The following is a 27892-nucleotide window of genomic DNA, read 5'->3' on the forward strand; positions in this document are numbered from 1 at the left end:
GCGGTTCAGGGCCTTCGGTTCACGACAAGTCCCACTCATGACCCGCTGTTCTCATCATCGTGCATCTATGAGCTGCAACCACACCGCCTCTGACCAACCATTGGTTTCTGTCTACAGAAATCCGATATCGGCTCAATGGTCTAGTGGTATGATTCGCCCTTCGGGTGCTTGTGCAACATCACAACCCTTCCGCACAGCGGGAATGGGCGAGGTCTCGGGTTCGATCCCCGATTGAGCCCTCGTAGTCATTTTTGATTTTAGCTACAACTGTGAATGAACCTAGGCTGTCTTTTGCTCATGGAACGAACTTCTTATACTTTACGACGATTGATACCAGCGGTCTTCTATAGTAAAAAGATCTGGTCGCGAAAGGATGGGGATGTGCTTAATTAGATAGATTCATTGAATTCTCTCTCCCCTTATGTGGTGAGGTGTATTTAGATTACGCAGAGCTCCGAATAATCTAGACGAGGTTTTCCAGTGTCCTATTAAGAGGCAAACACCCTGGGCCCTGTAGCCACGGGCGCTAAGATGCCATGCAGCGCCAGCTCTTCTATGAAGTTGAAAAGAACAAAGTCACATCCCCTCTTTACAACCATGTTGATGGTCACGGGCATCGACACCTCCTGGTGAGTGACATTACTGTAATACGACACCTGTCCAATCGGAATCGTAAAGTCTGCGCTGCCAAAGTATGATGCCAGGATCGATCCAGCCTCCTTGGACCCAGTGGCATCTGGAAGTGCGGCGCCAGGCGAGTCGTTCAGGTAGGCCTCTCGGAACGACGGCAAGCCGCCTGTGCCGATGTCGTAGATCAAGATAGATTCTGAACAGCTGTCGTCCGTGCTAAACAGGACCTCGCTGTGCCAAGCCTCTGAATCGTCGTGTCTTCGCTGCAGCGCTGCGGTGTGTTCTTTGGCGTCTAGTGTACGATTCCACCAGGATGAGCGAAATGGTTGGTCCAGAGCAGGGAAATTGGGGCTGAAGTAGTCGAGGAGAGGTGTGGCCACGATTTTGAGCTGCGTATAGGTCCAGAGAGTTCTCAGATCAGTCAAGATGCCGTCGTAGACCCGTCCAGTGACGGTTTCCACTTTCTCGGTGATGTTGATCTTCTCAACGGTTAGACCCATTGTCTTCGCAATTTGATCCAGGAAGCTTGTAAGGACAGCCTCCGCGGCTGAGTTCCTAAGTGGAAGGCGATCCGTGGGGTACAGGATGCGTTTCGGGAAGGTGCGTGCATCCGGAATGTCGAGATCGGGGAGCTCGTTGAGATCGCTACCTTGATGAAGTGCGGGATCGTACCAAACCTTGGCAAATTGGACCCAGTCTCGAGGATCTTTGGCAAAGACACCCGCAGTGTCAGTTCCGTACGATATCGGCATGGCCCCAGTCAAGTCAATGATTCCTTGGGAAGGGCGGTTCCCGTACACGCCTGCAAACGCCGCCGGCTGGCGCATAGACTGGCCAGTGTCGGAGCCGATAGCGAAGTCTAGCCACTCATAAGCCGCGATCGAACAAGCACCGCCGGCGGACGATGCGGAACAGCTCAGATAACCGTCTCCGCGAGGATTCTGGGGGTAGTAGACATCGGTCCACTCCCAAGCGTGGGCTGCGGACGCAAACTGAGATGTCTTTTGTTTTCCTACGACAACGCCCCCGAGGTCGATGATGCGTTGAATGGATGGGGCTGTTGCGTTTGCTTCGCCTATCATACTCGTCCAAGCCTTGCTTCCCAGCGTTGTCTTCAGGCCTTTGACATCGTAGATGTCTTTCACGCCAACTCTCTTGCCAGCCAGTGGCCGAGAGTCGACTTGCGTGTACAGGCGCGATGGAACGGGAACTAGCGGATAGCCCCATTCAGGATCGACGAGGTTCAGAATCTTGTGTTCTCCATCTGATTCGTAAACGCCATGTACGAAATTGCTGTAGGTATCTGTGTACAGGCGGAAGACTTTAGATAGTTTGATGGTTCCTTCGCCGGCTTCTAGAAGCACTGGTCCTGGAGGGAGTGCCGATGACGTCGAGTTGGTCGAAGCAGGCAAGAACAGGATCTGCGACCCGATAGACTCAACCAAGCTGCGTGCGGTAGCATCCAGCCCTGACGAGTAGTTTGAGCTAATGATGATGGTCTCCAGAAAGTCTTCGGTAAACACGTCGTCCTCCGCGAGGTACCTATCGAAAGTATCCTGCAGTAACTGAGCTGTAATGAGCGGGCTTGTGGCAACGATATGCGTCGCCGCAACGGTGACCGGCTTGTAGTTCAGGGGTGCCTCCAATAGGGGTGATGCGGATGTCGCTAGAAAGCTGCTGTTCCCCAGCTGGAAAACGGAATCACGTCCATTGATCGCCTGAACGGGAATGAGCGGGCTTCGTAGGGCCAGGGCACTGGCAATGCCAGCCAGGCAAACCAATTGAAGGCCTTGGTTCAACATCAGCGATAAGTCGAATGGGTGCTCTGCGTAGTCAGGCGTGGCGCCATATTGGTACGGGTAGATAGAGCCATCTCCAGCGTATAAATACATCGTAGTTGTAGGTAATGCTTGGAACTCGGCGATGAGCGCTTATCCTGCTGTTGGTGAATATTTCACAAGCCAAGAAATCAAGACGTCACTCGTGGCGCCTCCACTGATAAGACCTGCATGTCTCAAATCAGACGAACATGCCGTTCCCCGCTTGTCTGCTCCGACTCCGGGGCCGATGAATGGCGTTTGAGCGCCGATGCAACGGACAATCTCCACCTTTTCCCATATGCGTGCGGAACATGTATTCCGCTTCCGCCGCTCGGCGTCGACTGGCCACTGTGAGATCCAAACACGCGAGGTTCTCATGCTGAGTATGACCTCGATCAGAAGATATAGGACGGGTCTTATCTCCTTTCTTACGTTATCTTGGCTGTCACCGTTACTTCCTGGGCAAAGGTCTGTCGGGGACAATCTACCAACGGGATGGACTACCTACGTGGACGGGACAACTCCAGCAAGAGACCGACTGGGTCCATCATCAATCCAATCGCACTTTTCTCTCTCAGTCAAATGTTTTTGTTTCGTGGAAGTCAATTCTTAGGACCAAAATTTGTGAGTCGATTAAATGTAATAATCTGCCCTAATAAAGTCGCCTGGACACGACCAGCGGCACAGGGTAGCTTGAAAAGCAGATGGGTACACGTAAAATTGTATGTATCAAAGGGGGAGGCAGGATTTTCCAGAACAGCTTTCATCTAGTCCGGATATGCAGAAAGTAATATGTGTGTAATCGCAGCGATAGTTTTGATTCGCCAGCCTTATCCTTTGGGGCAGAATTTCTGTCTCATTTTCAAGCCATCTTCATCTGACAAGCTTGATCTATCACTTCGTATTTCCTAATAGGTCCAGGCGTCAACTTGGCAGGGCGGCGTTTATCCTATCAATGCGCGAACTCAGGACGCCTCTCTCACCCAGAGTCTGAAATAGCACGCAGCGAACACGAGCTGAGTTAGGAGTCTCAGATGCAGGGAACAGCACAGAAACCCAACGAATCACATTGTTCATGACCATGACCAGACCACTGAAGGGTATGTGTTTTTAAGTGTGGCGCAAGGAGACATTCAGCTGCCAAAACAATCCATAATATGCTGCTCCCACCCTTTCAGTCCGGAAAGCCTTATGTTCTACTGTTCCCCAACACGCATCATGGCCCCCACTAGCCCAAGTCCGCAGGTATCGCCCATTGATGGTGATCTGTCATCAGCACCGTTTCTGCACCGCGTCCCATCCCAGTCTGAGGAAACTGACATTGATACCGATGGAGGCTCGATACACTGCGATCATGAACGTCAAGAAGCCGTAGCAGATATCTCACCAAAACGGACCCTAGTCCTTCAAGTAGGACGTTACGCACATGTTCCTTCTTTAGACCCCTGCGCTTCACCGACGGTTCCACACAGTATCACGAAGGAAGAATTTACGGCGCCCGAAAGGTGGGAAAATTCTCCAAGTAAGCCGCGAGGCGCAAGAGCAGCTTTGGAAGTTTGGGCATCTGAGGTCATGGCACTTCTCTTGTCAGTGATAGCTTTCACGACAATCTTCATCATATTGTCGGCCTACAATAAACAGCCACAATTCGACCTGTCACGAGGAATCAATATCAACACGATCATCGCCATCCTATCTACGATTGTTAAAGCTACCTTGGTTTTTGTAGTGGCTGAAGGTAGATAACCCCTAGCGTGATCAGCCAGACTCCAGACTAATAGCAATAGTCGTCGGCCAATCCAAATGGGTCTGGGTAGAAAGTCCCCAGCGATTGCGTGACGTGGAATATTTCCACGAAGCTGGCAGAGGGGCATGGGGGTCTCTCAAATTCTTGTTCAAACTGTGGAAACCGTAAGTAATCTCGTCACACAATCTTTCAGACATCATCACTAAATGATCACATAGAATGACTACCGCCCTGGGAGCAGTGGTTATCGTTGCCTCTTTCGCTATCGCCCCTTTCTCTCAACAAGCTGCAACCACATATCCGTGCGAAATCGACGTCGAAGGAACCGCGTCAATTGACGTCGCCCAATGGATTGGAACAGGGGCCGACGGCAAAATGCCGGTCATAAGTTCGAAGACCCATGTTGCTGCTATCACGGGTCTAATATACGGTCCGTCCATCTCAGCAGCCGGCCCGACGGGGTTTCAATGCGAGTCAGGGAATTGCACGTTCGACGCAATCGGAGAAGTAACACATTCGTCGGTTGGCATATGTAGCAGATGTGACAAGTTGGTCGTCCGCAATGAGACGAGTGAAAGCCGCACAACATTCTCCATCAACAGGACGGATGAGAATACGAAATCACCGAGGCCGAACATAACCTGGCCCATGAGCGAAGGTTCAGACGTATTTGTTATGGACTCCAATCAGCCGCCTGACTCAAAGGAATCGGAGGGTGAATTCGAGACATCGTTCCTCTCGTTGAAGATAGTGGAATGCACTGAGGGAATGTCTTCCTACGACAAGTGGTCCCGACACTGCGGCCAAAGTCCAGGGCTCACTTCAAACCAAGATGGCCAGGGTTTTGAGATTATAGGAGCCAAATGTCGACTCTATCCATGCTTTCGCAATTATCATGGGAGCATTCTTAACGGGAGATTGCACGAGCAAGAAATCTCCTCCGTAAAGATGAATATCTCAGGTGTCCAATTACGAGGCGCAGGAGCATCCAACATCACAATTTATCAACACATTGTCGAGCCGTGCATTATCAATGGCAGCAGGTACGATGCCACCAACATCAGCGCCGCAAATTTAGACAATGAGTGGGTGGTCCTAAATAGGACGAATGGTCCAGTCCAGATACCACGCGGCTGCCTGAGAGCGATGCATTTCAAGGCGTTCTCGAGCATATCCCGCGGTCTCAGCTCAACGCTTCACGGCACATGCTTCCTAAAAGAGGTTACTCGCATTAAAGGTGACCAGCCCGGCGGAGGAGGATATGATATCAACTGTGGAGAGAAATGGTTCTTGGTCCATTGTTCAGCCAAGGTAATCTGACATACGAGTCTATTTTAGATGCGTACAGCGGAATGGCCCAAGGCATCACCAGTCATTTAAGAGCCACTACTCTCGACCCTGAAGGTGTTCATATCCCCGTCAACGGAACCGGGAAAAGGACGACAATCTGCATCCGTGCGGAATGGTCGTGGTTAGCCTATCCTGGTATTCTCCTGATAGTGTCTGCCTGCTTGCTCTTGGTGACCTTCGTCGAGAGTTGCAGAGATAGGAGCCAGCGGCCAATATGGAAGTCGTCAATTCTTCCGCTATTATTTTACGACATGAACGTGAGCCATGCGGTCACGGAAACTGAGGACGATACGCACCACCGTAGTGTAATGCCGTTACTGCAACTCGGCGACTTGAAGTCGTTGGCGAACGCAACAGTAGCACGTTTTAGTGCAAATAAAGACACACCTAGATTTGTAGTTGTGAAGGAGAAAGAGGTCGCAGATATAGAATAAACTTAGCAACAATAGACGTTAGGATATAACTCCCTTTGTAAAACAATGTGCCAATCACTATTCTCATGGCCGTGAAACTTCAAGGTTATTCACGTGTAAGGCAACTCAAGCAATGGATCTTTTGGTCAATCACAACTTGTTTGATTGGATGAGACTGCTATTGCTCCCGGATGTTTCAACCACCCAGGTCTGAGAATTGTAATTGCTACATAAACCTTGGCTCAGTAGGAAACCTATCAAAAGTAGCCGAGTCTGAGATCTTTACCGTTAGCTCACATACCATAACAAGCGCTATTGCTGGAAGCGACTGTTCACGAACGAAAGGCACAAATTCACTATGCCGTTCTCAACCCAACAGTGCGTTGCGGTCAAGAGGTGTATGAGCCAAGGAATAGGGTGTCCATGCAGGAAACGGCTTCTAAACGGGCTCTAATAGTAACAATTTCTAGATGTCTTCAAACGCGACGGCAACGAGCATTTCGATCCTAACAGAGGAGATATGCTTCATCTTTTGATTTCTGCACGTGTTCACATTCTATTGTCTTCCCCAACGAAACCGTAATCGTAAGCAGGAAAAGCTCTAAAGCATCGCAGATTAATGTTGATCTGTCATTGAAGCCATTAGTGCGATGAGTGCCACCCTTGCCAGGGAACTGACATTGATGCCAATGACGGAATGGTTAGCTACAATCATTCATTAAAAGAAATGATTCGCCATATCTAGCCTCATCAGCACCATGACGAGCGTCAATCCAAGTATGTACGGGTTCCTTATAGGGCTACAGACTTTACCGACTATTTAAAGCGCCATGACGGAGAGGGACGATGGAAGGGTGCAGCCCCTTTTACCTCATAATGTCAACGCCCACAATTTACTCCATCCTTTTGTGGTGGTTGAAGCTACGCTGGCATTTGTAGTTGCTGGAAGTGCTGCATTATCACATCCAATATAACGCTATGTTTTGAACCAAGTTCGATATTTCTTAGTCAATCTGACGGGGGCATGGATGAAAGCTCCCCACTAACTGCGCCATACTGAGTATTTCCACGAGGCCAGTAGAATGGTTCGGGAACCCTGAACACCAAGCTTAAAATCTTGGATACAAATCTGCTTGTAGGTTTTCGAACCCTTTGAGTTAACCGCAGGGAAAACGGTTAGCGAAAGCAGGGCCGCGCCAGACATGGGTGTATTGTCGTCACACTACGACACAAAGAGCCCGATTCCTTTCGAACTCGGTTGAGGCGCTTCAGGCAAAAAGAGTTCGCCGAAGACCGCCGTGTCGCCGTCAGGCCGGCCCAATACAGCATGCCGAAAAACGAAATCCACACATGTCCACGTCAATATGGTCGATCATTACCCAGGATCGTACATCGAGAGTTATCGCACGGAGAAAGGGCTTTTTCGTATTCACAGTGAAGACAAATGAACTTGAGACTCGATGTTCACATGCTGGGAAGATTCTGGTCGGATGACCCTGAAAGGTGGGCGGTGAGAAGAAACAAGACAAAGAATGTGCCGGACTGGGAAGTAGAGAAAAACACCGCATAGTGAGAAAAGGAGGTAGAGCTGAAATAAGTAAGTCGAGGCTGAATGATGTTGGTACCGACGATGGTTGCATTGCAACGGACATACGCCAGTGACATTTGACACCTGGATACCGAAAGGAATTTGGCCAAGCGACAAAAGCTATCGCGGCCTCGCTGTATTCCTTGCCTGAGGGAATTATGTGCCTGGTGCATGTCCGGTGGGAGGGAGCCTGTGAGTATGACGACAGAAGTAAAAGTCGTGCACTAGCTAGCATACTTATTCCCCAGCCAGTTCATACTCAGCAGTATACCACCATCATCATGGAGGTAGGAGAGGCTGGAGACAAATGAAGGGGGCAGTGTGCGCATTTCTGCATTTCTCCGCTGTTGGTCAGCCCTTTTTCAGCCCTTTTCCTGGCCAGCAGTGAGCAAGCGGGCGTGCCAAGTCCTCTCCTCACCCCGGAGCCGAAAGTGGTATGACGCGTCAAAACGCGCTTTGCATCCCAGCCGGCAGCGGCTGAGAACAGTTGCAGGGTCGTGAGCGTTGTCCAAGGTGGACAGTTGATCGGTGTCTGTGAGGGATTCTCAACTCTGGCTGGAAGAAGAGGCCTCCTGCTCGTCTGCCGCTGTCGTTGTGTCGCATCGTGTGTTGTCATCGGGTCATCCACAGCCAAACCAAGAAAACTGTAAGTCATAGTCTGGTCCATCTTTGCCGTCTATGACATTTGGTTAGGCGTGCCAGGGACCATCCACGTCGAAGCGTTGCTTTTCCCTCGCCCCCGTGATCAACCTCATTTCCATAAATTCCTCCTCTGCTCGCTCAGACTTGAACATTCATTTCAAAATCTCGAAGCCCAACCACAAGTGTGCCCTATTAAGCTCCTTTTCTCTTTCCCGTAAAGCCCATAATTAGTCTTGTTGTCCTCCCTTCCCATACGTTTATTAATCCTGTACTATCACACTCACGCCCACGTGAATCCTTAAAGCCCACCACAAAGTCGGCTTTCTGCGCGCCCTTACACAATGACGGTTCGGAAAGCAACCCAGGCCGACCTCCCGGCGGTTCAAGTCATCATAACAAAGGCCTTGCCGGCAGATTACCAATGGAAATACTGCTTCCCTGCCCGCTCCTCTGTCAAGCACGATTCTAGCATGTACGTCCAGCGCGCCCTGGAACAGACTCTGGCGCCTGGTAACACCGACTGGCTCGTCTGCGTGACGGAGGACCCTGGCAGTCGCAAGCCCGTAGGTGTTGCCAGCTGGAGCTGGACCGATGCCAGAATACAAGAGGATGTTGACGATAATGCTGCCTCCCAAGGATTGACAGGTAGGCGCGTCCATAACGTCCCAAGTCATCGCCCGGTTGAATGCCTTCACTTCCTGAGCCATTCCGAGAAGTGTTGCCGTCGTGGACAGAGACTTGGTCTGAGAAAAAAGCTGCGCTAATAAATTTCTCTTCTTCAGTGGCGGGGGAGGCCCTCGGGGGAGCTGGAGGTATTGTTGTAGACGGAGGGCCAACTGGGACCAACATCGGCGACGCGAAAAATCCTCGTATTGTTGCGCTCAGCAACGCTGTTGCCGCCTGCCGAGATCGTCAGCTCGGCCGCTACGGCCAGCAGCTGCACCTCCATGCCATTGCTATTCACCCGGAGTACCAGCGCCTGGGCCATGCGAAGCTTCTTTGCCAGCATGGAATTCACTTGGCCAAAGAAAAGGGCTTCGCTGTGTCTGCAGTTACGAGCCCGTCCGGCTACATTTTTTTCTCTGGTCTGGGCTTCGCCGACTGCGGCCATGTCGTTGTGCAGGTTCCCGGCGAGAAGGAGGAGATTGGTCTCAAGGCCATGATTCTTGCTGCGCCGCAGCAGGAGAAGAGGAGAGGGTCTTTTCTTGATATGATTGGTCTGGGTGAACGGAGGCGTTCAAGTGACGTTAGGACATCGAAGTCCTAGTTGAGGCAGCCTGGGCGCACTGTTCTTAGGTGTTTTAGGTCTACTGAATTGAAGCTTCCATAAGACTATTGGTCTTGTCTTCACTTAGCGATACCATCCGTAATCATGGCTTCGTAGTTATGAAGGCCACTGCTAACTCTGCAGGCAGCTGAGGCAACAACGATTTAGACCAGTGACATGTATGCTTGCTTTATTTTAGGCATATTGAAAGTCGCGAAAGCAACTACAGCATCTGACGCAGGACGCATGCCATTTTTTTCTAAAGACTGATAATAGCACTTCACGAAACACTCCGTAGCGTACTCCATCTAAGCGCTACTGAATGTCTCCAAGCGGGCTATATCCTATCATAGCGCAACGGTAGTGCTCTGAAGCGCTACCAGCATCTTGGTAATCTTAATTCACACCTCTTCGACTCACTATGAGCATTACTATACTGGCAAGCGAAAGGCAGGTATTTGAAGGGAAGCAGCTATTTGGGGCGGTCACAGTCAGAACAATAATCATAAACCACGATTACAGCCAGGATCTTTCTCATACTACTCCAGGCGAACTCTGAAAACGACAATAACATGCTATCAGTATGAAATATTAACCCAATTTTATAGCGATCATTGATGTGAACCAGCAATCAGACCTCGGGGCCGGCTTGATGCGTTACATGATGTAAAGTTACTTGAGACTATGGCTGCGCTATCTAGCGCTTATCTAGGCGACGCGCCTGTTACAGCAATGAAATTCGACAGACATGCTGTAAGCGACATGATAACGAGGAAAGTCCAGATTCCGTTGTGCTATTCTCAGATTAGCCGCGCATAGCGGTTAAGAGGCCTATGAGCTGAACGGGGACAAGCATGCCTGGATTCGGAGCATGTCAACCGGCTCTCCACTTTGTCCGACACTGCCGGATGCGGCAACTTTGTATTACACGGGCTCGCCATTCATGCTTAAAAGACTTTCTCATGAGACAAGCGCGGGATTGCTGGACTTTGAAAGTGGTCCGTGAGGACGAATGAGCAAGTTTGGACGAAAGAGGTGTTTTCATAAATGTGAAACTACAGCTGATAAGAATAGAAGGGCTAGTCAAGCAACACGATCATATCGCATGGAATATTGCAAATTAGAAGCCGAGAGTCTGGCCTGCCTCCGCGGTGACAGCGGCCTTGACGTTGCCAGATCCCAGAAGTGAGTACGAGTAAGGGAAGCTGCTGGCGGTAAGCGTGCCGACAGGCGCCGTGTTTGCGCTTTCGCCAGTGAGGGTCACGTCGATAGCGACCACATAGCTGCATCGCCGATTGTCAGTCACGCGATCGCGATTCTGATGCATGAAGACAAGATATTACGGTAGATATGTCGGAAAAGATGCAAGCGAAAGAAAAGGGGCAACGTACCCAACCTCCTTGCTGGATTCGGAAAAGATGGCCTTCTTGCCAACATTCTCGAAGAGAGAGCTCTGAATGAGGGCCTGAGCACCCATGCGGGAGTTGAGACCTAATCATGGTTAGCCAAGTTCCTTCCCCCGAGCTCGTCCGGGACCACCATGGATAGGCCGTGCAGTTGACCGGTTTGTCAATCATGGAGGGGTCCAGGACTCACCAGTATCCATGTCATTGTAGTATTGATTGTAGACATGGGCAGTTCCAAAGCGCAAGAGAGGCCCACGGCTGCGGACGTTATACCAGTGGTTGTTCGCGTACGTTACATGCAGAGTTCCAGTGTCCTCAGCGGCGTTGTTGTCAGAGTGACCAACAAGAGAGCCCTTGGAGTGGTCGTGGAAATAGGTATGCGAGACCGTGACCCAGTCAGCAGCGTGGGACAGATCAGTGAGTCCATCGTAGAAATCCTTGTCCACGTCTCCTCGGGAAGCCGACAGGTCGCAGTGGTCGACCCACACGTTCTTGGATAGTTGAATAGTGATCGCGTCTCCATAGTCGGCCTCGACCTTGCTGATCTTCATGTTCCGGACAATGACGTTCTTTTGTCCGAGGATGGTCAAGCCAATGCCTTCCAGCGCTGTAAGATATGCGGTCAGCGTCTATGGATAGATGCATTATGGCGATGGTATCAATCTTACAGCTGCCGCTCTTTCCAACAATGGTCTTGTCAGAGCCGACTTGAACCTTGGCCGCGCCTACAATATTGCCCTGGACAATGACAATGCCAGGACCTGACGCAATTGCTGCAGCTGAAAGCTGAGCGAGAGTCGTCACAGTCGTTGTCGTGCCACCAGCACCGCCCTTAGTCCTAATTAGATAGTCAGAAGAAACTCCAACAATAGTGCCATCGCCACATACCCGCCATTCTGGGTGCAGTAGCCGATGTTGCACGCATCGGTGATGGCTGCTCTCTTGTTCAGAAAATGGCCCTGCTCAACAGTGGGAGTTGGCGAGGCAGAAGCAGCCACGGCCAACAGAGCCCAGGATGCGAAGCTTGAGACCTTCATGGCAAGAATCCCGTAATCACAATAGAATATGGACAAGAATCAAAGGATAACACGTTTAATGCGAATGGCGACACGAAGAACATCCTTTCTTCTCATTGTGCTTACATGTAGTGATCTATTATATGCCGCTGACTGCCGACCTACATAGCATCATGATCTCAACCTGTTTCCCCGCTGCACCTTCTGAGATCTGATAGCCAAGACCAAAAAAATTAGCAGAATGCAGGGGAACACGACTTCATTTCTTGGCATTGTGCGTGTGCTCCGCCAGTCTCGCTGGTCTTTCCCAGGTGATGATCAGCCCACGACGGCCTCTTAGGTGGAATCCCGGGGGCCTTCGAAATTCCCCAAATGAGACGACGTTATTCCCATCATCGCGTGAGCTTCGGGCGGCAGTCATTCAGATCTCGGTTGAAACGGAGGCTTGCTCAAAAAGGCAGCCGGCGCAACGTTAGCCAGACTACTATTGGAGCAGCAATTAATTCAGTCGTCTTGTAGACGGGGCCGTCGATCCTCTTCATTCACCAGGGAGGTGCCATGCGGAGAAACATGTCGTTGGAGGAAAATTGCATGATTTCATTAATTACCCCCGTTTTGGGACAACGTGGGGGAGGCCGCGGGAGCAACGTGGCCCATCTCCGGGGTTACATCGTCCCCGCTTCGCTCCGAGTCCGCCGGCAGCGGAACGGCGACGATCTTCCACCGGGGCATGACAATTGTTCTTTCAACTTTCGGATCACCGCTCCACCCGAACGGCTCACATATTACCAGAAGTTTGTAGTATTAAAAATAATTGGAATGTGGTTGCTACTACCTCTGATGAACGAGTGTCTCTTTTGGGAAAACCTTTCGTCAAATTCCGAGAGATTGTTCCTTTCGGAACCAGCCTAATTCAAGTTGGAGGTTGACTTACTTATGTTGAGACATCAGCAAAACTGCTTTATACTACACCCTTATTGGCCACTACAATAAGTTTACTTCCGCGTTCCTGCATCTCGATGGACTGCATCGGAGGAAGTGCAGCCATCAACTTACAGGCTCGGGTCAGTGACCGGCCGGCAAATGCGATGGTGTCCATCTCGCACGAAAGCGGAATACGCCCATTACGGCCGAGTTTCGGACGTGGAGGCCACGTCCTCGTCTGGATAAAAAGCAACGAAGAAGCTTAAATGGTCCGTCTTCGCATGCTCCCAGCATGGGGATTCGTGTGTTTCCCATGTGAATTGCAAGGTGGGTTGCGTTGACACATACGGGAGACACTGGATCCGCGCGCCAGCTTCACTCTAAATACTGCCCAAGCCATTTGGATGGCCGAATTTCAGACCACAGGGGAAGCTTTAGTCGCAGGTATGGTGGTTGGTACCCCTATTCAAAGCTCAAAAGCAATGCCCCGATTGGCTCGCAGTGGTTGCGTACTTATGTTTCTGTGCGTAGGACTTGGGGCTGGCGAGGCCACAGACCTGGACGTGAAAAGCTTCCTACGGCAGCATGCGGAGCGAGCCGCAGTTGGGCTGGACCGATCTTTTGACTGCATACGAGTCTCACAATGCACGCAGTCTTCCCGGCGGGAGAGTCTCGCCTAAAGATTCTCTGTACTATTTGAATTCATCTCATTGCCGCGACGCTCTCTGGTGCATGTGGTAGGACCTCTGCCTATCATCTTGCTTTGCGACATCGTCGCATAGTCGAGGGTTTGGATCGCTTCATTGGAGAATCTGCAATCTTCGAGTGATCTGCTTGGCGGTTCCAGCGCCTACTTCACCGCTACTGGTCGGTTTTCTGACATCTCGCCACTCATTCCGTCTTGAGGAGACCCAACTCCGTATCAAACGCGACATCCTCGTTTCAGTGCCTGGTGTCGTCCGCTGGTTGGGCTTTTCGTCGCTACTAAGGACGACAGCTCAATCTTCTGCTCTTGTGGTGTTTGGGAGAATGGAAAGCCAAGATTAGCCAAGTTTCTCTTGAGTTTAGAATGTCGCGACACCGTGGAGGCAGAGACCCCCACATGTCAGCCAGCTGCTAAATGGTTGTTTGAAAGATAAGCGACTCGGGACAGTCTACCTCCAAACTCAAAGACGCTCAAGAGAACGCTGAAGCATGAGCCACAAGTCTGAGCTCATGTTTCGACATTTTACGGCTCCTTCGTTCGAATGAACTGAGCACACCACTCGCTTGATGCCGAACTTGGGCAAACGTTTCACGTCTTTCTTTTGGGATCTGCACTGGCCTTCGAGTGAACAGCCAATGACAATACTTGCGCTGAGAATCCCCTGAGTGGACTTGGGGAAGAGTTGTGTGGAATACAAGGGAAAAGTCCGTTATTCACCCACCGAACGTCCTCCGAAAGCACAATATGTCTTCCTTGAATGTGGATCAGCGGCGAACCGATGCACCTACGCAAGTTCGATCGCCAGAACCACGAACTCTTCACTGCTCCATAATATCGTTCTAGAATAACGTGCGTATATGGCAACTAGCGGTCTAGAACTGCTCGTAAATAAGTGCTATTTGTCGCTTTGGAGCCCCTCTATATGGATCAGGAGTGATTTCGTGGCATGCGAGGTGGTGAAGCACGTGGCCTGGGGACCCCAGACTGGGAAACAGCTTCGAAACCAGGGTGTGCCGTGTTCAACTTTAAAGTGGTTTTTTGAACCCGCCTTTTCTAAGCTGACTTTACCAGCCATTTTAGCTTTCTCCCTATGCGGTTCTGAAAGGAAAGTGAGGCTACCCCAGCCATTTCGACTCGTGGGCGCATAGATCATCCCCACCCTCACACCTCTCACGTCTTGATGGCTGGTAACGGTTTTAACACCAGAGCCTTTTACTGCTCTGTCAACCTCATGGCCGTTGACACCAACCACGCCATCTCGAGTCAACCCAGCCACGGGTTGAGCTGCCAACTCAGGACGACCTCTGGGTCGCCTAGAGGTACTGGCAACCTACGATGTCGATTACCAGCCTTCTTGCAAGAACCTTCCTGCCACCACCTTCCCGCCCTACCAGAAACAGGGCTGAAGGTTGTGTTGAAGGTGGAGATTCTGGTTTTAACCAACAAAGGCAGGTTTGGCTTCGTGTCACAAGGACAACTGTCTTGCAGGACAAGTGAGGGGATTCCCGCCTTGCAATCAAATTCATAACAGCACCGGAGGTTGGTCCGAGAAATCTTTCACCGCTCAATGGTCGTCGTTGTGATTGACCCTATTTGTCTGCTTCAGTCAAAATGGAGAAAGGGGGTTGGCGCCCGCTTCCCTCTTGGCGCCATCTCGCACGTCCAGCCTCCTGAGAGCAGCAATATCAGCGATAATAAGACGGCTGGTTATGGACAGATGACAGCGTGGGGGGAGGGAGATGGAGGGGGCGGAGATCGCAGAAGTCTGTGGGAGTGGGTATGAAGTACGTCGGATATCCGACGCGCGAGAATTTCGTAAGACTATACGTACTCGAATTCGCAGTTCTGCTACACCGGATATGGGATTGTTCGGCTTAGGCGCTCCCACCTTCGAACGCATGAAGCCAGGGAGCCCGAGCTTTGCTCGGTTGCGGTGAGAGAGTCGAGCGCATAGAATGCTAGTCAAGCTGGAGACTTGATGGATACTCCCACAACAACGACATGTAGGCCACCAAAGTGCCTCACCGCGGAGCAAACGATCATGAGGCTGCAACCAGATGCAGGTGACACGACAAAAAGAAGAAAGGAATTTTCAATGCAACACCAACGAAGCATATGGAGCATCATCGAGATCTAGGCCCCGTAGGAGTGCTGCAGTATCTTGGAAAAGAAAACTTGAATCCTCATTCAGCTAACAAGCCCACCCTCTTCAGCCCGTGAATCCCAGCATGTGAAGCGCTCTGCCCCCAACTTTAGACATCCCATCACCGTTAAGAGCAAGGGAAAAATGAACGGCCGCGACGACTTGATGACCGTTTTGAGACAGGCTCCAGCGAAAGAGATACCGACTGCAAAGCCAAGACCCATCCCAGGTTTGACTCCGTCCAGTCTGCTTCTCATCCGAGCCACACCTGCGTCCACCATCTCAACTCTGCCTATGTTCTCGATACAACGGAGGCATCCTTCAAATGATTAGGCCCAGCCGTAATGTCGCGCAATATTTCTCTCGGTCCTTTCCTTTAAGTTGGTCGATCATCTGCAACAAGGGCTAAAAGGGCCCCCAAAAAGCCAAAAATGGTTGTGGAGCGATTTGCGACGTTTCCGACTCCAGGAGATGAGCATCCTTTCCTTCAGCGTATTCCAGCCTCAGTTTTCATGATTCAGGTCCGTCAGCGACGGGCGACGCCCTGCCTTCAGCTGCTCCTCCTCGACCGTCTCAATCGTTCGGCAACGCCTGGCTTCGGAAAAACTGGATACTGACCCTCACTAATATCAGGATATGTTAATGGGTGTTCTGGGCGATGTTAAGTGCTAGCGTCTCCCGATCACCTAGGATCCCAAGCGTGACAGCAGCATCGTGAAGCTGTCAAGCTGGGATACTGCAGTCGACGTGTCAAAGGCTGGTGCATTAGCGGCTTGGACTCCTGAGATGGAGCGGCGATGATCCCAGCAAGACGCCCGGATAACGTTCGTTTTATAACACCGAACCCCCAACCACACAGACGCCGCAATGCCTCATTTGCCTCAAAATTGGGTCTCGTTTCACACTGTCCCCTACGCCGCCGACACACTTGAGTTGATGTGATCCAAGTGATCCCATCGCGAGCAATCCGATTTTGACGTCACCCTCCCAGGATCTCGGCTCAAGTTACCCCCCGTCTCCCTCGCTGGCGCCGGGGCAGCCAGACAAGCCTTACCCGGCTACCACATCCGCCTGCATAAGATCAGCCCTGGGATGACCCATGGGGCCGGCGCTCCGCCTTGCTCGGCCTGCCGACCACTCACGGCCTCCCACTCGACAGCCCTCACGGATCCGACGCAGCGAAATCGCAGGCGGCTCAGCGTTCCCCTGTCCAGCTCCTCGTCCCGCCGTATTTTTGTTCCGAATTCTTTCACCCCCGCTGTCCATGTCGAAACTAAGTCGGTGGCTGATCAGACGAAGGGAATCAAGGCCTAACGAACCGAGGGCTGCGGTGACGTCGGGGCAGAGAGGCAGAGTGGTTGGTTGGGCATCCAGTCAGAGTTTGAAAAGGGAGGTATATTATGCCTTCGGAGACCTTCGGCACACATGAACATGGAGGTCACCAAACATTGAACCCACCAAAAACACTAGACGACGAGAAAGAGGCTAACTCCATCGTCTACGACGACCTCTTTCAAAACGGCCAACTTAACTACGCCAGTTCCCTCCCGATCTATATTACTCCCGTCTCCGTCTCTGAGTATAGCATCGTCGTTCGATCGCATCATGTCAGGACAGCAGACCGGGACCTTGAAGGCACCTGAGGGTGAACCCTCTCCAGTATCACCAGCAACAGCAGTCGACCCCAACGCCTTCTCTGACGACGAAAACGGAGTTGCGTCCCCCAGATACGGCCACTCTCAGCAACCCTCAAGAGGAGGATCACGATCTGTTCGTGCACGCAGCGCTCGCATCGCACCCGGAAGAGAGTCTGTTGAAGACCCTCTGCCTACCGGGGTGTCCACAAAGTCCACCCGTCCCCTTCGTGAAGGCAACCGCTTCAACGGCAACGCAGACTACGACGACGATTCCGACACGGATAGGTATTGGGGCAACAACAACAACCATCCGGACTACAGCGGCGGCCGCGCACCTCGCTCAAGGCCTCCCCGTGCTCATTTGAACCGCCCTCAGCCCTACTTCAACTACGACCCCAACACGGATACCAAGGATTACTACGAGGAGACTCGCTCCTACGAGCCCGGTGACTACACCGGAAGACCTCCCTCTCGTAGGACGTACGACGAAGAGATGGCGGCTTATCCTCGCAGCGTCCCGGTGCGAAGCACCAACGGGGACACGGCCCGCATTGACTGGCACAACCTCACCCGCGAGGAGAAGGCCCAGGTCATGCGTCTGCCTCTCACTCAGTGGATGAACTCCGACGTCAAGAACCACTTCGTCGCGAGTTTGGGAGAGCTCGTTGGAACGACCATGTTCCTCTTCTTCGCCTTCGCCGGTACAGAAGTCGCCAACATCAAGTCTGCTGCCAACAGTTCCAACTCGCCGTCAGACAGCAACACCACCACTGGTGCTTCGACCGGCTTCAACAGCGGAACACTCCTCTACATCTCCATCATCTTCGGCTTCTCTCTCATGGTCAATGTCTGGATCTTCTTCCGCATCAGCGGTGGACTGTTCAACCCGGCTGTTACTCTTGGACTTTGGCTCGTCAAGGGAATTCCCGCATCTCGTGCTGCTTGCTTGTTCGTGGCCCAGATTCTGGGTGGTATGCTTGCATCGGTAATTGTGCGATTCCTCTTCCCGGAGAACTTCAACGTGCGCACTACCCTTGGCGGCGGCGCCTCTCTTGTTCAGGGTGTCTTCATCGAAGCCATCCTAACCGCTGAGTTGGTCTTTACAATTTTCATGTTGGCCAAGGAGAAGCACAGGGCCACCTTCATTGCCCCAGTTGGTATCGGCCTGACACTCTTCATCGCTGAATTGGTTGGAGTCCAATTTACTGGCGGCTCCCTCAACCCTGCACGAAGCTTTGGTCCTTGCGTCATTACCGCAACCTTCGACTCAGAGCACTGGATCTACTGTAAGTTTAACACCCTCCAAGACATGACTTGCGCAGCCGAAAGCTAATCTTAATCGCAGGGGTTGGCCCTTTCCTTGGTGCACTCATCGCTGTCGTTTTCTACAAGTTCATCAAGACCTTGGAATACGAGATGGCCAACCCGGGTGCTGACGGCGACCCGGAGAACGACCCCACCCAGAACCCGGCGAAATTGGCTGAGCTGCGCATGTCGCGTACCAAGTCTGCCAAGCAATGATCAACATCAGAAAGTGACGACAGACAGACGATGATACCAATGGCACAATAATGAAGGAGAATTGGACGTGGTTAATGATGATTTGATGTTAATGATTTGGAATGTGTCACGGGAATTATTTCCTGGCAGAATGATGGAACGTCTCTACATCTCTCTTTCTCTTTTATGACGAAGGAACAGCAGTACATCAGAAACAGCCTCACGACAGAAAGCTGCTGATCGGACACTGTAACATGAATATAGATGAAATATGGCTACTGAAGATAAAAAAACACTCTACATTGACATCTGGTCCGAACACTTCGCTAAGGCTATGCTGAGAAAATCGAGGAAAAAGTGACAGGTCAAAGGCGATTACTCAACTGCTCCAAGAACAACTTTTCCTCAGGCGTGATGAACATGTGTTCGGGCACAATTACTTCCCCAGGCCTCATGATCAACACTGGGTCTGGCTTCACCGTGGACTCGCTCCTACTCCTCGATTCAACCTCGTCGGCCTCAGCCTTCCCGTGGCTCTCCTCATCGCCCCGCCGCTTCCACGGCACGCGGTGTTGCCGCACATCCTCGGGCGTCCACCAGTACACCGGGAAGCGCCGTTGAACATTGTTAATGATTAGCGCGGTGGCAAGCATTACCACAGAGCCAAGCATCACAATAGGCACCAAAAACCAGCCCAGCTTCACCACCCCGTCGTCGACAACGGCCAAGAGTGCCGTCGCGCCAGCAGGGGGGTGCACCGTCTTCGTAAGCGCCATAACGGTCGTCGCCAGCGCGCACGACAGGGCCCCTCCCAACCAGCGTACCTCCTGGAAGTGCGGGCTGAGCTGGAACAGTTTGCAGATTGCGACCCCTACAAGCGCGGCGAGGAGCTGCCCGAGGACTGAGTTGCGGGGCTGAGAGAGCGGCGCCTCGATGGAATAGAACTCTAACACGGCGGCTGCGCCCTGGGAAGAGGCCAAGTCTTGAGTCAGCGCATCCGTTTTGAAGTTATCAGTGCTGACCAGGTTGCCGACGAATGAGGCGGGCGGGAAGAGAGGATGTCGTCATATGGGAAGGCCGAGGCATGAAACGGGTGGGTGGAAGGGGACTCTTGGAGGCCCGAGCCCATCCTTGGCCTCTCCGTGACAATCTCGGTGTGGGAGAATTGAGGGAATGGGCCGGGAAGCGGCTAGGTGAGGGAAATAATCACTTACAAAGCTGCCGACGATGATGGGGGCTCCATGTTCTCTGAAGGAAGGGATTTGGCGAGAGACAATGGCGACCGCAGCCACGCCGCAGAAGACGCCTATGCAAGCCCAGAAAATCGGCACGAGGTTGCCGGTGTTGTCAGGCTTAGACTTGCGGTAGCCGAAGAAATGTGATACTGGATATGGGAGATGGGCCCATGGCGGCGGCGGGACGAAAGGGTTGAGAAATCGATCAATATCGAAGTTCCAACTTTTCGGGTTGCAATGCAACATTGGGGACGGATCGTCGCTATGCCAAGTCCGGGGTAGCGTTCGATTAAATCCGGGGAAGTGCCACTTTTCGGGATGTAATCGAGATAAATTCCGCGCAAATAAGAAGCCAATTTCCCACCCTTGTCTCCTTTTGTCTTCGGAGTTGCTTTGATCTTTGCGAAATTGACGACGGGAGGCCTTTTGTCTAATTCTTCGTTTGGTTTCGTGAAAGTCGTCGGATGAATATGCGTCGGATAAGGGATGGCATGCAGGAACAGGAGACACAAGCCACAGGCTGGTTATGGCAATGTGGTATCGTACACAAACCGAGACACAAAATGCAAGTTGTTCTTTCGTCCAATTCAGACCATCCTACCATGTGGCCCGCTTCAGATCTCTCGGATCTCGCATTACTTTTAACAACTCTTACTGCCGCGGAGATTCACATTCAATGGCAGGCGGCTTATTGTTTGTTACTGTTAACAACGGCCTTGGGGCACGTCATATTTGGTAACAGAAACTCCCAAAAGGGTTTAGGTCCCGGACCGGACGGGGGGCCGCCGGCCATATGTGGACCCCAAAACGGCCAGAAGCGCATTCCAGGAGAAAACTATTATATAACAGGTGGCAGCTCGTCATCTGATGCCCGTCTTTGACCATTCAGAGAAGCTGGCGCCCCGTGCTGGCGCGTCTAAACTAGACTCGGCCGTGTTGCGGGATTCGTTCGGTTTCCCATTCCGGCGGGAGACCTACTTTTTGATGTTTTCACATCTAGCTCCCGCTTTGCCATCGACGCCAACTTTCCGGACCTCCGTGATGGACTCTTTGCTTTCTCAAATCTCGGGAGATCGGCGTGTGGTATTTCATCGAGGAAAGAATCGTCCATAGATGAGTCATGTTTCCGGCTCGCTTCTCCGAGGGGGCATGACAAAGGTTACCTTCCGCCGCGGGACACCAATTTGGAAACACTCCGAGTACGATTGACGGTCGACTCCAAAATGACCCGCCAATTCCGAGCTGCACGCCCTCAACACCACGAAGACGTCTGATATTCACTTGGCAGAATATCATTGCCATTATTGTTGATCTATCAAGCTCACATCAGTTGATTCTGATGTCAATTGAACTGGGCGTAAACCTTGAGGACATCGAAATGTCACGCTACCGGCCACAAGCTTTGAGGCGCACCGTGGCGTTTACCACCACATGGAACACGGTGCACCCCTGTGCACGTTGCACCGACGCCGTTGGCATCTAACCGAGAAATACACAACATGCAAACTTCCTACTTGTGCGTTGGGCAGGCAGATAGGCCCAGAGCAACTGGTTGCTTGGTCTTTGACTTTGAAGTTGCGATTGCGACCCTCGTGTCGCCTGAGCAGTAAATTCTGTTGAACCGGCAAGAATTGGCGATCAAGTACAGGACGCTCGCTCGTCATCGTGAGCTTGGACTTGGTTTGGGTCGGCGGATCGCCTGAAGTCTGGGCCTGGTGCTGTTGGAGGCCGTGCTACCCCGTTTTCCAAGGCTAGCGCCGTCCTCGATTCGTGAGATGAAGGCGTTGCTACACATCGGATGCAGGTGGTGTCCCGCGTTGGGCTGCATTAAAAGTGACACCAGACCGAACAAGACTTGGCGTCTGTAGCTGTCTGTCTCGATTCCAAGCTGATCAACGAGTTGGAGCCAACTTTGGACTGCTGTTGCGAAACCCGAAGGCCATTGCCGTAAGCCTCTGTCAACCCACTAGAGATGGTGCAAGATGTTGCGTGCCTGATACATCATCTGCCGGCACGACGGAAGCTAAACCCAATGATTTGGAGTAAGAAGCATTGTTTAGAAAAAGAGTCATCACTTGCTCAAGTGTGGACTCAAATATCCGAAGATGCCGCGCTCCTGTCAACAAATGGAAGTGCTCCCTGAGACACAGACCCTCATCTCTTTCACAAAAAGACACTTCCAGACACATGTTATTAAGAAGAAATTACTGCTTCGAGTTCATAATTTGTACTTGAACTAGTTGGCGGCAGCCCCTGAACGCTCTGACCAGGTTGGCTCTGAAGACCCTGATGGCCCTGTGGACCGCTCTCGGTGAACACATACATCTCCGCGGAGTCCCCATCAACATCAAACTCGGCCCCGCCGAGAGCGTTGACGATTTCGCGAGACGCTGTGACCAGCGGCGATTGGGTCGACAAACATGGCATTCAGAGGGCTGAATTGAAAGAATTGCTTGAAGAAGCTTTTGGTCTCATGGTGAAATTGACTATGAATGATGACGAAGATGAAGAGAGATTATTTGATAAACAAAACAGGAGCCTACAACCAAGATTCACCGCCCTACAAATCGTCTACATGGATGTCAGGGTGATTCAATGTCTGAGTCTCCAGTCGGAGGAATTGAACTCGTATCACAATTAATGGCTGGGCATATTTACAAAGAAGAAGTAGATCCGAATTAGCCAGCCCCTATTAGTTTTCAGCTGCCTCACGATCGAATCGGTGCCTTGACATTTTAATCGTCGCGACAGCTTCTATAGTTTTAAGCAGCATTCAGCCCTTGACATGGAAAGAACTCTGAGAGTGTCTAAGCAAAAGGAAAGACAGCCCTCTTAAAAGATGATGGCATGAACAAGCACACCCATAACAAGGGCACCAAAGCCAGCAACAAGCTTTCCGGCCGTAGCAGTAGTTACCACAGAAGGGCTACCGGGCGTAACTCCTGCGGGGGCACCGCCGGCGGGGGGCTGAGGTTGAGAAGCACCCCCGGCGCCGGATGGAGGAGACTGAGGAGCACCGCCGGCAGGGGGCGCACCGCCAGCGCAAGACTGAGGCTGGGAAGCACCACTGGCACCAGAAGGCGATTGAGGAGCACCGCCAGCAGGAGCAGCATCACTAGAGGGAGACTGGGGCTGAGAAGCGCCACCAGCACCAGAAGGCTGCTGGGGAGCACTGCCAGCGGGAGGAGAACCACCAGGGGGAGACTGAGGCTGGGAAGCACCACCGGCACCTGCAGGAGGCTGAGCATTAGGACCACCGGCCGGGGCACCTCCAGCCGGGACACCTCCAGCCGGGGCATCTCCGGCAGGGGCGCCTCCGGTAGGAGTATTGCCGGTGGAAGGCTGAGGAAGCCCACTAGCAGGAGGCTGGGGAGAACCAGGCTGGCCGGGTTGAGGAACACCAGATTGACCAGGCTGAGCCGCACCACCGGCAGTAGGTTGAGAAGGAGCACCACCAGGCCCCGGAGAGGGACCAACAGGGACGGGGGCCAGAGGCTGAGGGCAATTGCTCTTGCAACCCTCGTCGAGAGTGTAGTTGCCGGTGCTGCCATTCCAGACATACTTCTGACCGGCCTCAGATGCAGAGCCAGACTGGAACCCGCAGGAGCCATCTTTGCAGACGTACTTCTGATTGCAGGCGTCTCCGCTGCACTTCTGGACCTCGCAGTTGTTTCCGTAACAGACAACTACCTCATCATAATGCTTGCTTCCCGGAGTAGCGTACTCGCACTGGCCGTTCGTGCAGACAATCTTGCGTCCGCAGTCGTATCCGTCACATACGTCAGGAAACCAGACGCCATCGTAGCAGACAAGACGACGCTGGCATTGAGAACCAGAGCAACCGGAGTCATAACCACAGTAGCCGCCGTAAGAGACGAACCTCTTCCAGCAGTCACCATTGATGCAGGGCTGGCCGAAACACATTCCACTGACACAAGGGCTTGGCTTGTAGCAAAAGGGACCCATGCAGTCCTGGCACAACGGGCAGTATGTGGTTGTGATTGTCTGGACACCGCTGACGACAGCGGTTCCGACCGTAGTGACGGCGGTGGTTGTGAAGGTGGCGGTAACGGTGCTTGCATTCACACCAGCGGTGCTAGAGCCGGAGATGGAGCCGGAGATGGTAGCAGTACCAGAGGCGCCAGAGCTAGTGCTGGAGATGCCGCCAACAACACGGGCGAAGATGGTCAAGCGGATCTCAACTGATAGAAGCTGGCGCTTGAGGCGAGACCCGGAGGGAGTAACGGCATGACCGCAGCGCTGGTCAGGGTTGCCAGGGCAGGGAGTGTCGCAATGGGCCTCGGCAACGTTGACCTCGTTAGTGCTGTCGACGACGTTTCCGCAGTAGCAGTCGGTTCCTACGACACCAGCGTACTGTATGGTGGTGGGGCAAGCAGCAGCGCAGAGCTCAAGGGTCATGAGCGCGGAGGTCAGCGTCAGGTTGAAGCCCGGGTGGCCAGACGGAGATCCGAAGCAGCCGAGATTGCTCAAGATGTTGCCTTCGACAGTGATAAGAGGGGGATTGGGTGTGGCGGTGGAAGTGGCAGTGGCAGTGGATTCGCCGGACGCGGATGTGAACGTGAACTCGGACGTGCCGGTCGAGCTAGATTCAGTCAAGGTTGCAGAGTCACTGGGAAGGACTGGGTCGGACGTGGCGGTGGAAGCGTCAGTGGAAGTGTCGGTGGGTTCGCCGGGCGTGAAAGTGAACTCGGACGTGTCAGTCGGAGTAGAGCCCGCCGGGGTTGAAGAGCCACTGGGAACGGCTGAGTTGCCCAAGGACGAAGACCCAGTAGGACCTGGGTTGTTTGAAGAACCGGAAGGGACTGGATTGGCTGAAGATGCAGAACCAGATGGGACTGGGTTGACTGCAGATGAGGCGCCGGGAGGGACTGGGTTGGCTGAAGATGCAGAACCAGAAGGGGCTGGGTTGACTGCAGACGAGGAGCCGGGAGGGACTGGGTTGGCTGAAGCTGCAGAACCAGAAGGGACTGGATTGACTGCAGATGAAGAACCCGGAGATACTGAGTTAGCTGGGGAAGAAGAACCAGGAGGAATCGGGTTGGCCGAAGATGAAGAACCGGGAGAAACTGAGTTGGCTGGGGCAGAAGAACCGGGAGGAATCGAGTTGGCCAGCGCCGAAGAGCCGACTGAGCTAGATGCAACTGGAGCTGATGTGGATGCAATGCCACCATTCGAAGGGAGCACGGTAGTCGAAGAGCTGCTGCCAATAGCTTGGCCTATTGAAGTGCTACCCGAAGTACCGGCTGCAGGGCTTGTGGAGGCTGCTGGAATTGTTGATGATTGAGAGGATGAGGACGAGGCAGCAGCCGGGTTCGTGGATACCGTGGAAGAACCTGAAGCTGCTTGACTCGTTGATACGGCGGTTGATGTGCTGGTGGAGGCTGCAGTTGTGGTTCCAGTTGTCGATGTCGTTGTCGGGGGAGCTGGACCGGCGGGAGCTGGACCGCATTCAAAAGCACCAGCAGCGTTCTTGGCGCAGTAAGGTCCCTTTGGGTTGGTGTTACATTGTCCAGTGCCTTCCTGAGCACAGTCTTGATAACACTGACCAACGGCAAATGCGCCCGCATTACCGGCTTTACCGCAGTTTGTGCCGGTAGGGTTACCAACGCATTCAGAGTCCTGGGTACAAGCCCGACAAAGGCCATTGCCAGCATCGCAGGCCGGACCGCCAACATTATTAAGAGCAACACAGTCTTGGTTGCTGGTGCAAGAGAAGCCACACACGCCAGCTGAACATGTAGTGCCCGACTGGTTACCGGTGCAGTCAGCATTGCTGGTACATTGGCCGCAAAGACCGGTGCGAGCGACACAGTTCGGACCGTTTGGTGAGTTGACACAAGCATCGTTGCTGTTGCAAGGCTGACAAGTGCCATCGGCTGCGTTGCAGACCGGACCGGTAGGTGAATTAGCACAATCGGTGCCACTCGTGCAACGGAAACAAGCACCGGTGCCAGCGTTGCAATTTGGACCGTTTGACGAGCCGGCACAATCTGCGGCCGCAGTACAAGGACCGCACTGGCCGGTGTTTTGGTTGCAGACCGGAAGGCCAGGTGAGCCAGTACAGCCGGCGTTGCCGGTGATTGTATTGCAAAGACCACATCGGCCGGAAGCAGTGTCGCAGGTGGGGCCGGCAGTTGAGGTGTTGCAGTCGGAGTTCGAGGTGCAAGGAGAACAGCGTCCCTCGCGGCAGATCGAGCCGCCACCCTGTACCGGTTGTCCGTTGGCACCGCCGGCACATTGGGTGTCACTGGTACAAGGCGGCGCGCAGATTCCAGCCAGGGAACAGACTTTAGATCCATCGGTGGAGCATTCGGTGTTGGCGGTGCACGCACGACAAGCGTTCTGGTCGCATACTTGGTTTTGGGTGCCTACAGTGTCACCTGGAACTCGACAGTTCTGGCTGGTGCGGCATGCAACGCAATTGTTATTGACGCAGTAAGGCAGGGCCGCATTTCGAACAGCACACAAAGTGTCGCTACCAAAGCATTGAGCCCAGACGGTTTGGACGCAGATCGTTGATATCGCCAACAACGTGAGGCCGATAGGGCTTGAAGCCAACTTTATCTTGGCGATGTAAAAGAGCGTGGGCAAAAGAGTGTGGGAGCAGGCTCTGCGCGAGCAAGCAAGTTGAAAAGAGTGTCGTCTCTGAAAAGCTGTCTGTCGTGTGTGAACAAACACTAGAAGGTAATTGGGTTTACGTCCATCAATTATCTATACATCTACTCCCGACAGTCGCCGTCACGTTCAGCGTCCAACGTTGAGACCGCTGAAGAGTCTTGGTCTACAAAGATGGTCCTATTTCGCCCTTGGCATTCTCTTCTCTCTTCCATGGAATTCAACTCTTGGCACGCCAGATACTCGCAAATACGCATGGAACAGGCAAACAATTGTTCAGATAAGCAGATGCATGCGAATTCCGACATATTGCTCTTGGTATGCAGGATCGTCATTTTGAGATCCAGCCCCTAGTGTGGAAATGTGGCAGATTCAGAACAAACTCCAGCAGCAACTGAACCAGTTGTAGAGAGTGAGGTCTCATGAACAGTCTTACACATCGAAGGCTGAGACGTTACGCCATTTTTAGACATTTGTCTTCCCCCTAGGCTTGTTCCTGATCAACTCCGAATGTTAGGCTTTTTGGCTGAGCCCATCCCCTTGGCGCCTGAGACATGAGAGTAAGGGAACGCCCTCTATGCTCACAGTGCCAAGCCACACATCGGACAGGCAGTGAGGGTATCGTGGAAGAGTACGGGAGGGAGAGTGAAGCCTGGAGGCGTTGGGTGGCGGCGAGCACAGCGAATAGAATCACCGAAGCCAAGCCTCTACATTACTCGCCATATCTTATAGGCGAAGAAGAGCGCGTTGAAACTTCAATGTCTCAGGCGTTGAGAAAGCACACTCGTTCTTCACACAACGCCATCTCCATTTCCACATCGGTGCACTTTCTGTCATTATCGTCGCATCTAGCCTTCTGTGGAAGGCAAGTGGTTGCAGGCATAAGTCACCAGGTGGCGCTCTCCTTTCATCTCAAGTTTTCAAGTTTGACAAGAATATCAAGAGTCGGCCACCACAGGTGAAACTACATCCCATGCTACGTTCCATACGCTGGGGCGACGCATCATAAGGTTAATATTGTCGTAGATCTTATGCCCAATAGCGTATAATATGATCCTCGAAAGGTTGTTACATTACACCCTCTACCTGAATGGCCTCGTGATCATCAAGACAAAAGAATATTTCTTGCAGATTCAAGTAAGCACTAAAAAGAGACAGTCTTCTAACGAAGTACCACATTATGAAACACTCAAGAATTGTATTGAATGCGCCACAAATGCGTTGCTGAGGTA

At 52.5% G+C, this 27892-nt stretch overlaps 7 protein-coding genes across 7 annotated transcripts; 3 read left to right on the plus strand and 4 right to left on the minus strand.

Annotated features, from left to right (window-relative positions):
* Positions 1–488: 488 nt before the first annotated feature.
* On the minus strand, positions 489–2522 carry AMI1-6 (Amidase 1; the record flags this gene model as incomplete). Its single annotated transcript, XM_032019367.1, has 1 exon — positions 489–2522. The coding sequence occupies one exon, from the start codon at positions 2520–2522 to the stop codon at positions 489–491; it is 2034 nt and encodes a 677-aa protein (XP_031883547.1).
* Positions 2523–4022: 1500 nt separating this feature from the next.
* CGGC5_v009916 (uncharacterized protein) lies at positions 4023–4808 on the plus strand (the record flags this gene model as incomplete). The annotated part of the gene is made up of 4 exons (XM_066152237.1): positions 4023–4188; positions 4238–4361; positions 4416–4704; positions 4800–4808. 4 exons carry the CDS (start codon positions 4023–4025, stop codon positions 4806–4808), a joined length of 588 nt encoding a protein of 195 aa, XP_066008369.1.
* Positions 4809–8531: 3723 nt separating this feature from the next.
* Positions 8532–9457, plus strand: CGGC5_v009917 (uncharacterized protein; the record flags this gene model as incomplete). Its single annotated transcript, XM_032019365.1, has 2 exons — positions 8532–8835; positions 8973–9457. 2 exons carry the CDS (start codon positions 8532–8534, stop codon positions 9455–9457), a joined length of 789 nt encoding a protein of 262 aa, XP_031883551.1.
* A 1120-nt stretch (positions 9458–10577) lies between these two features.
* On the minus strand, positions 10578–11900 carry plyB-2 (Pectate lyase plyB; the record flags this gene model as incomplete). The annotated part of the gene is made up of 5 exons (XM_032019364.1): positions 10578–10740; positions 10849–10948; positions 11054–11470; positions 11532–11701; positions 11752–11900. The coding sequence occupies 5 exons, from the start codon at positions 11898–11900 to the stop codon at positions 10578–10580; spliced, it is 999 nt and encodes a 332-aa protein (XP_031883550.1).
* Positions 11901–17257: 5357 nt separating this feature from the next.
* AQY1-2 (Aquaporin-1) lies at positions 17258–18810 on the plus strand (the record flags this gene model as incomplete). Its single annotated transcript, XM_032019363.2, has 2 exons — positions 17258–18575; positions 18635–18810. 2 exons carry the CDS (start codon positions 17258–17260, stop codon positions 18808–18810), a joined length of 1494 nt encoding a protein of 497 aa, XP_031883549.1.
* Positions 18811–19154: 344 nt separating this feature from the next.
* CGGC5_v009920 (Transmembrane protein) lies at positions 19155–20270 on the minus strand (the record flags this gene model as incomplete). Its single annotated transcript, XM_032019362.1, has 2 exons — positions 19155–19754; positions 20004–20270. The coding sequence occupies 2 exons, from the start codon at positions 20268–20270 to the stop codon at positions 19155–19157; spliced, it is 867 nt and encodes a 288-aa protein (XP_031883548.1).
* Positions 20271–22856: 2586 nt separating this feature from the next.
* On the minus strand, positions 22857–25494 carry CGGC5_v009921 (uncharacterized protein; the record flags this gene model as incomplete). The annotated part of the gene is made up of 2 exons (XM_032019361.1): positions 22857–25309; positions 25368–25494. The coding sequence occupies 2 exons, from the start codon at positions 25492–25494 to the stop codon at positions 22857–22859; spliced, it is 2580 nt and encodes an 859-aa protein (XP_031883555.1).
* Positions 25495–27892: the final 2398 nt, after the last annotated feature.

Source organism: Colletotrichum fructicola (assembly GCF_000319635.2).
Source record: "Colletotrichum fructicola Nara gc5 chromosome Unknown KSG_Nara_v1_contig05, whole genome shotgun sequence".
In the NCBI taxonomy this organism is placed as follows: Eukaryota; Fungi; Ascomycota; class Sordariomycetes; order Glomerellales; family Glomerellaceae; genus Colletotrichum; species Colletotrichum fructicola.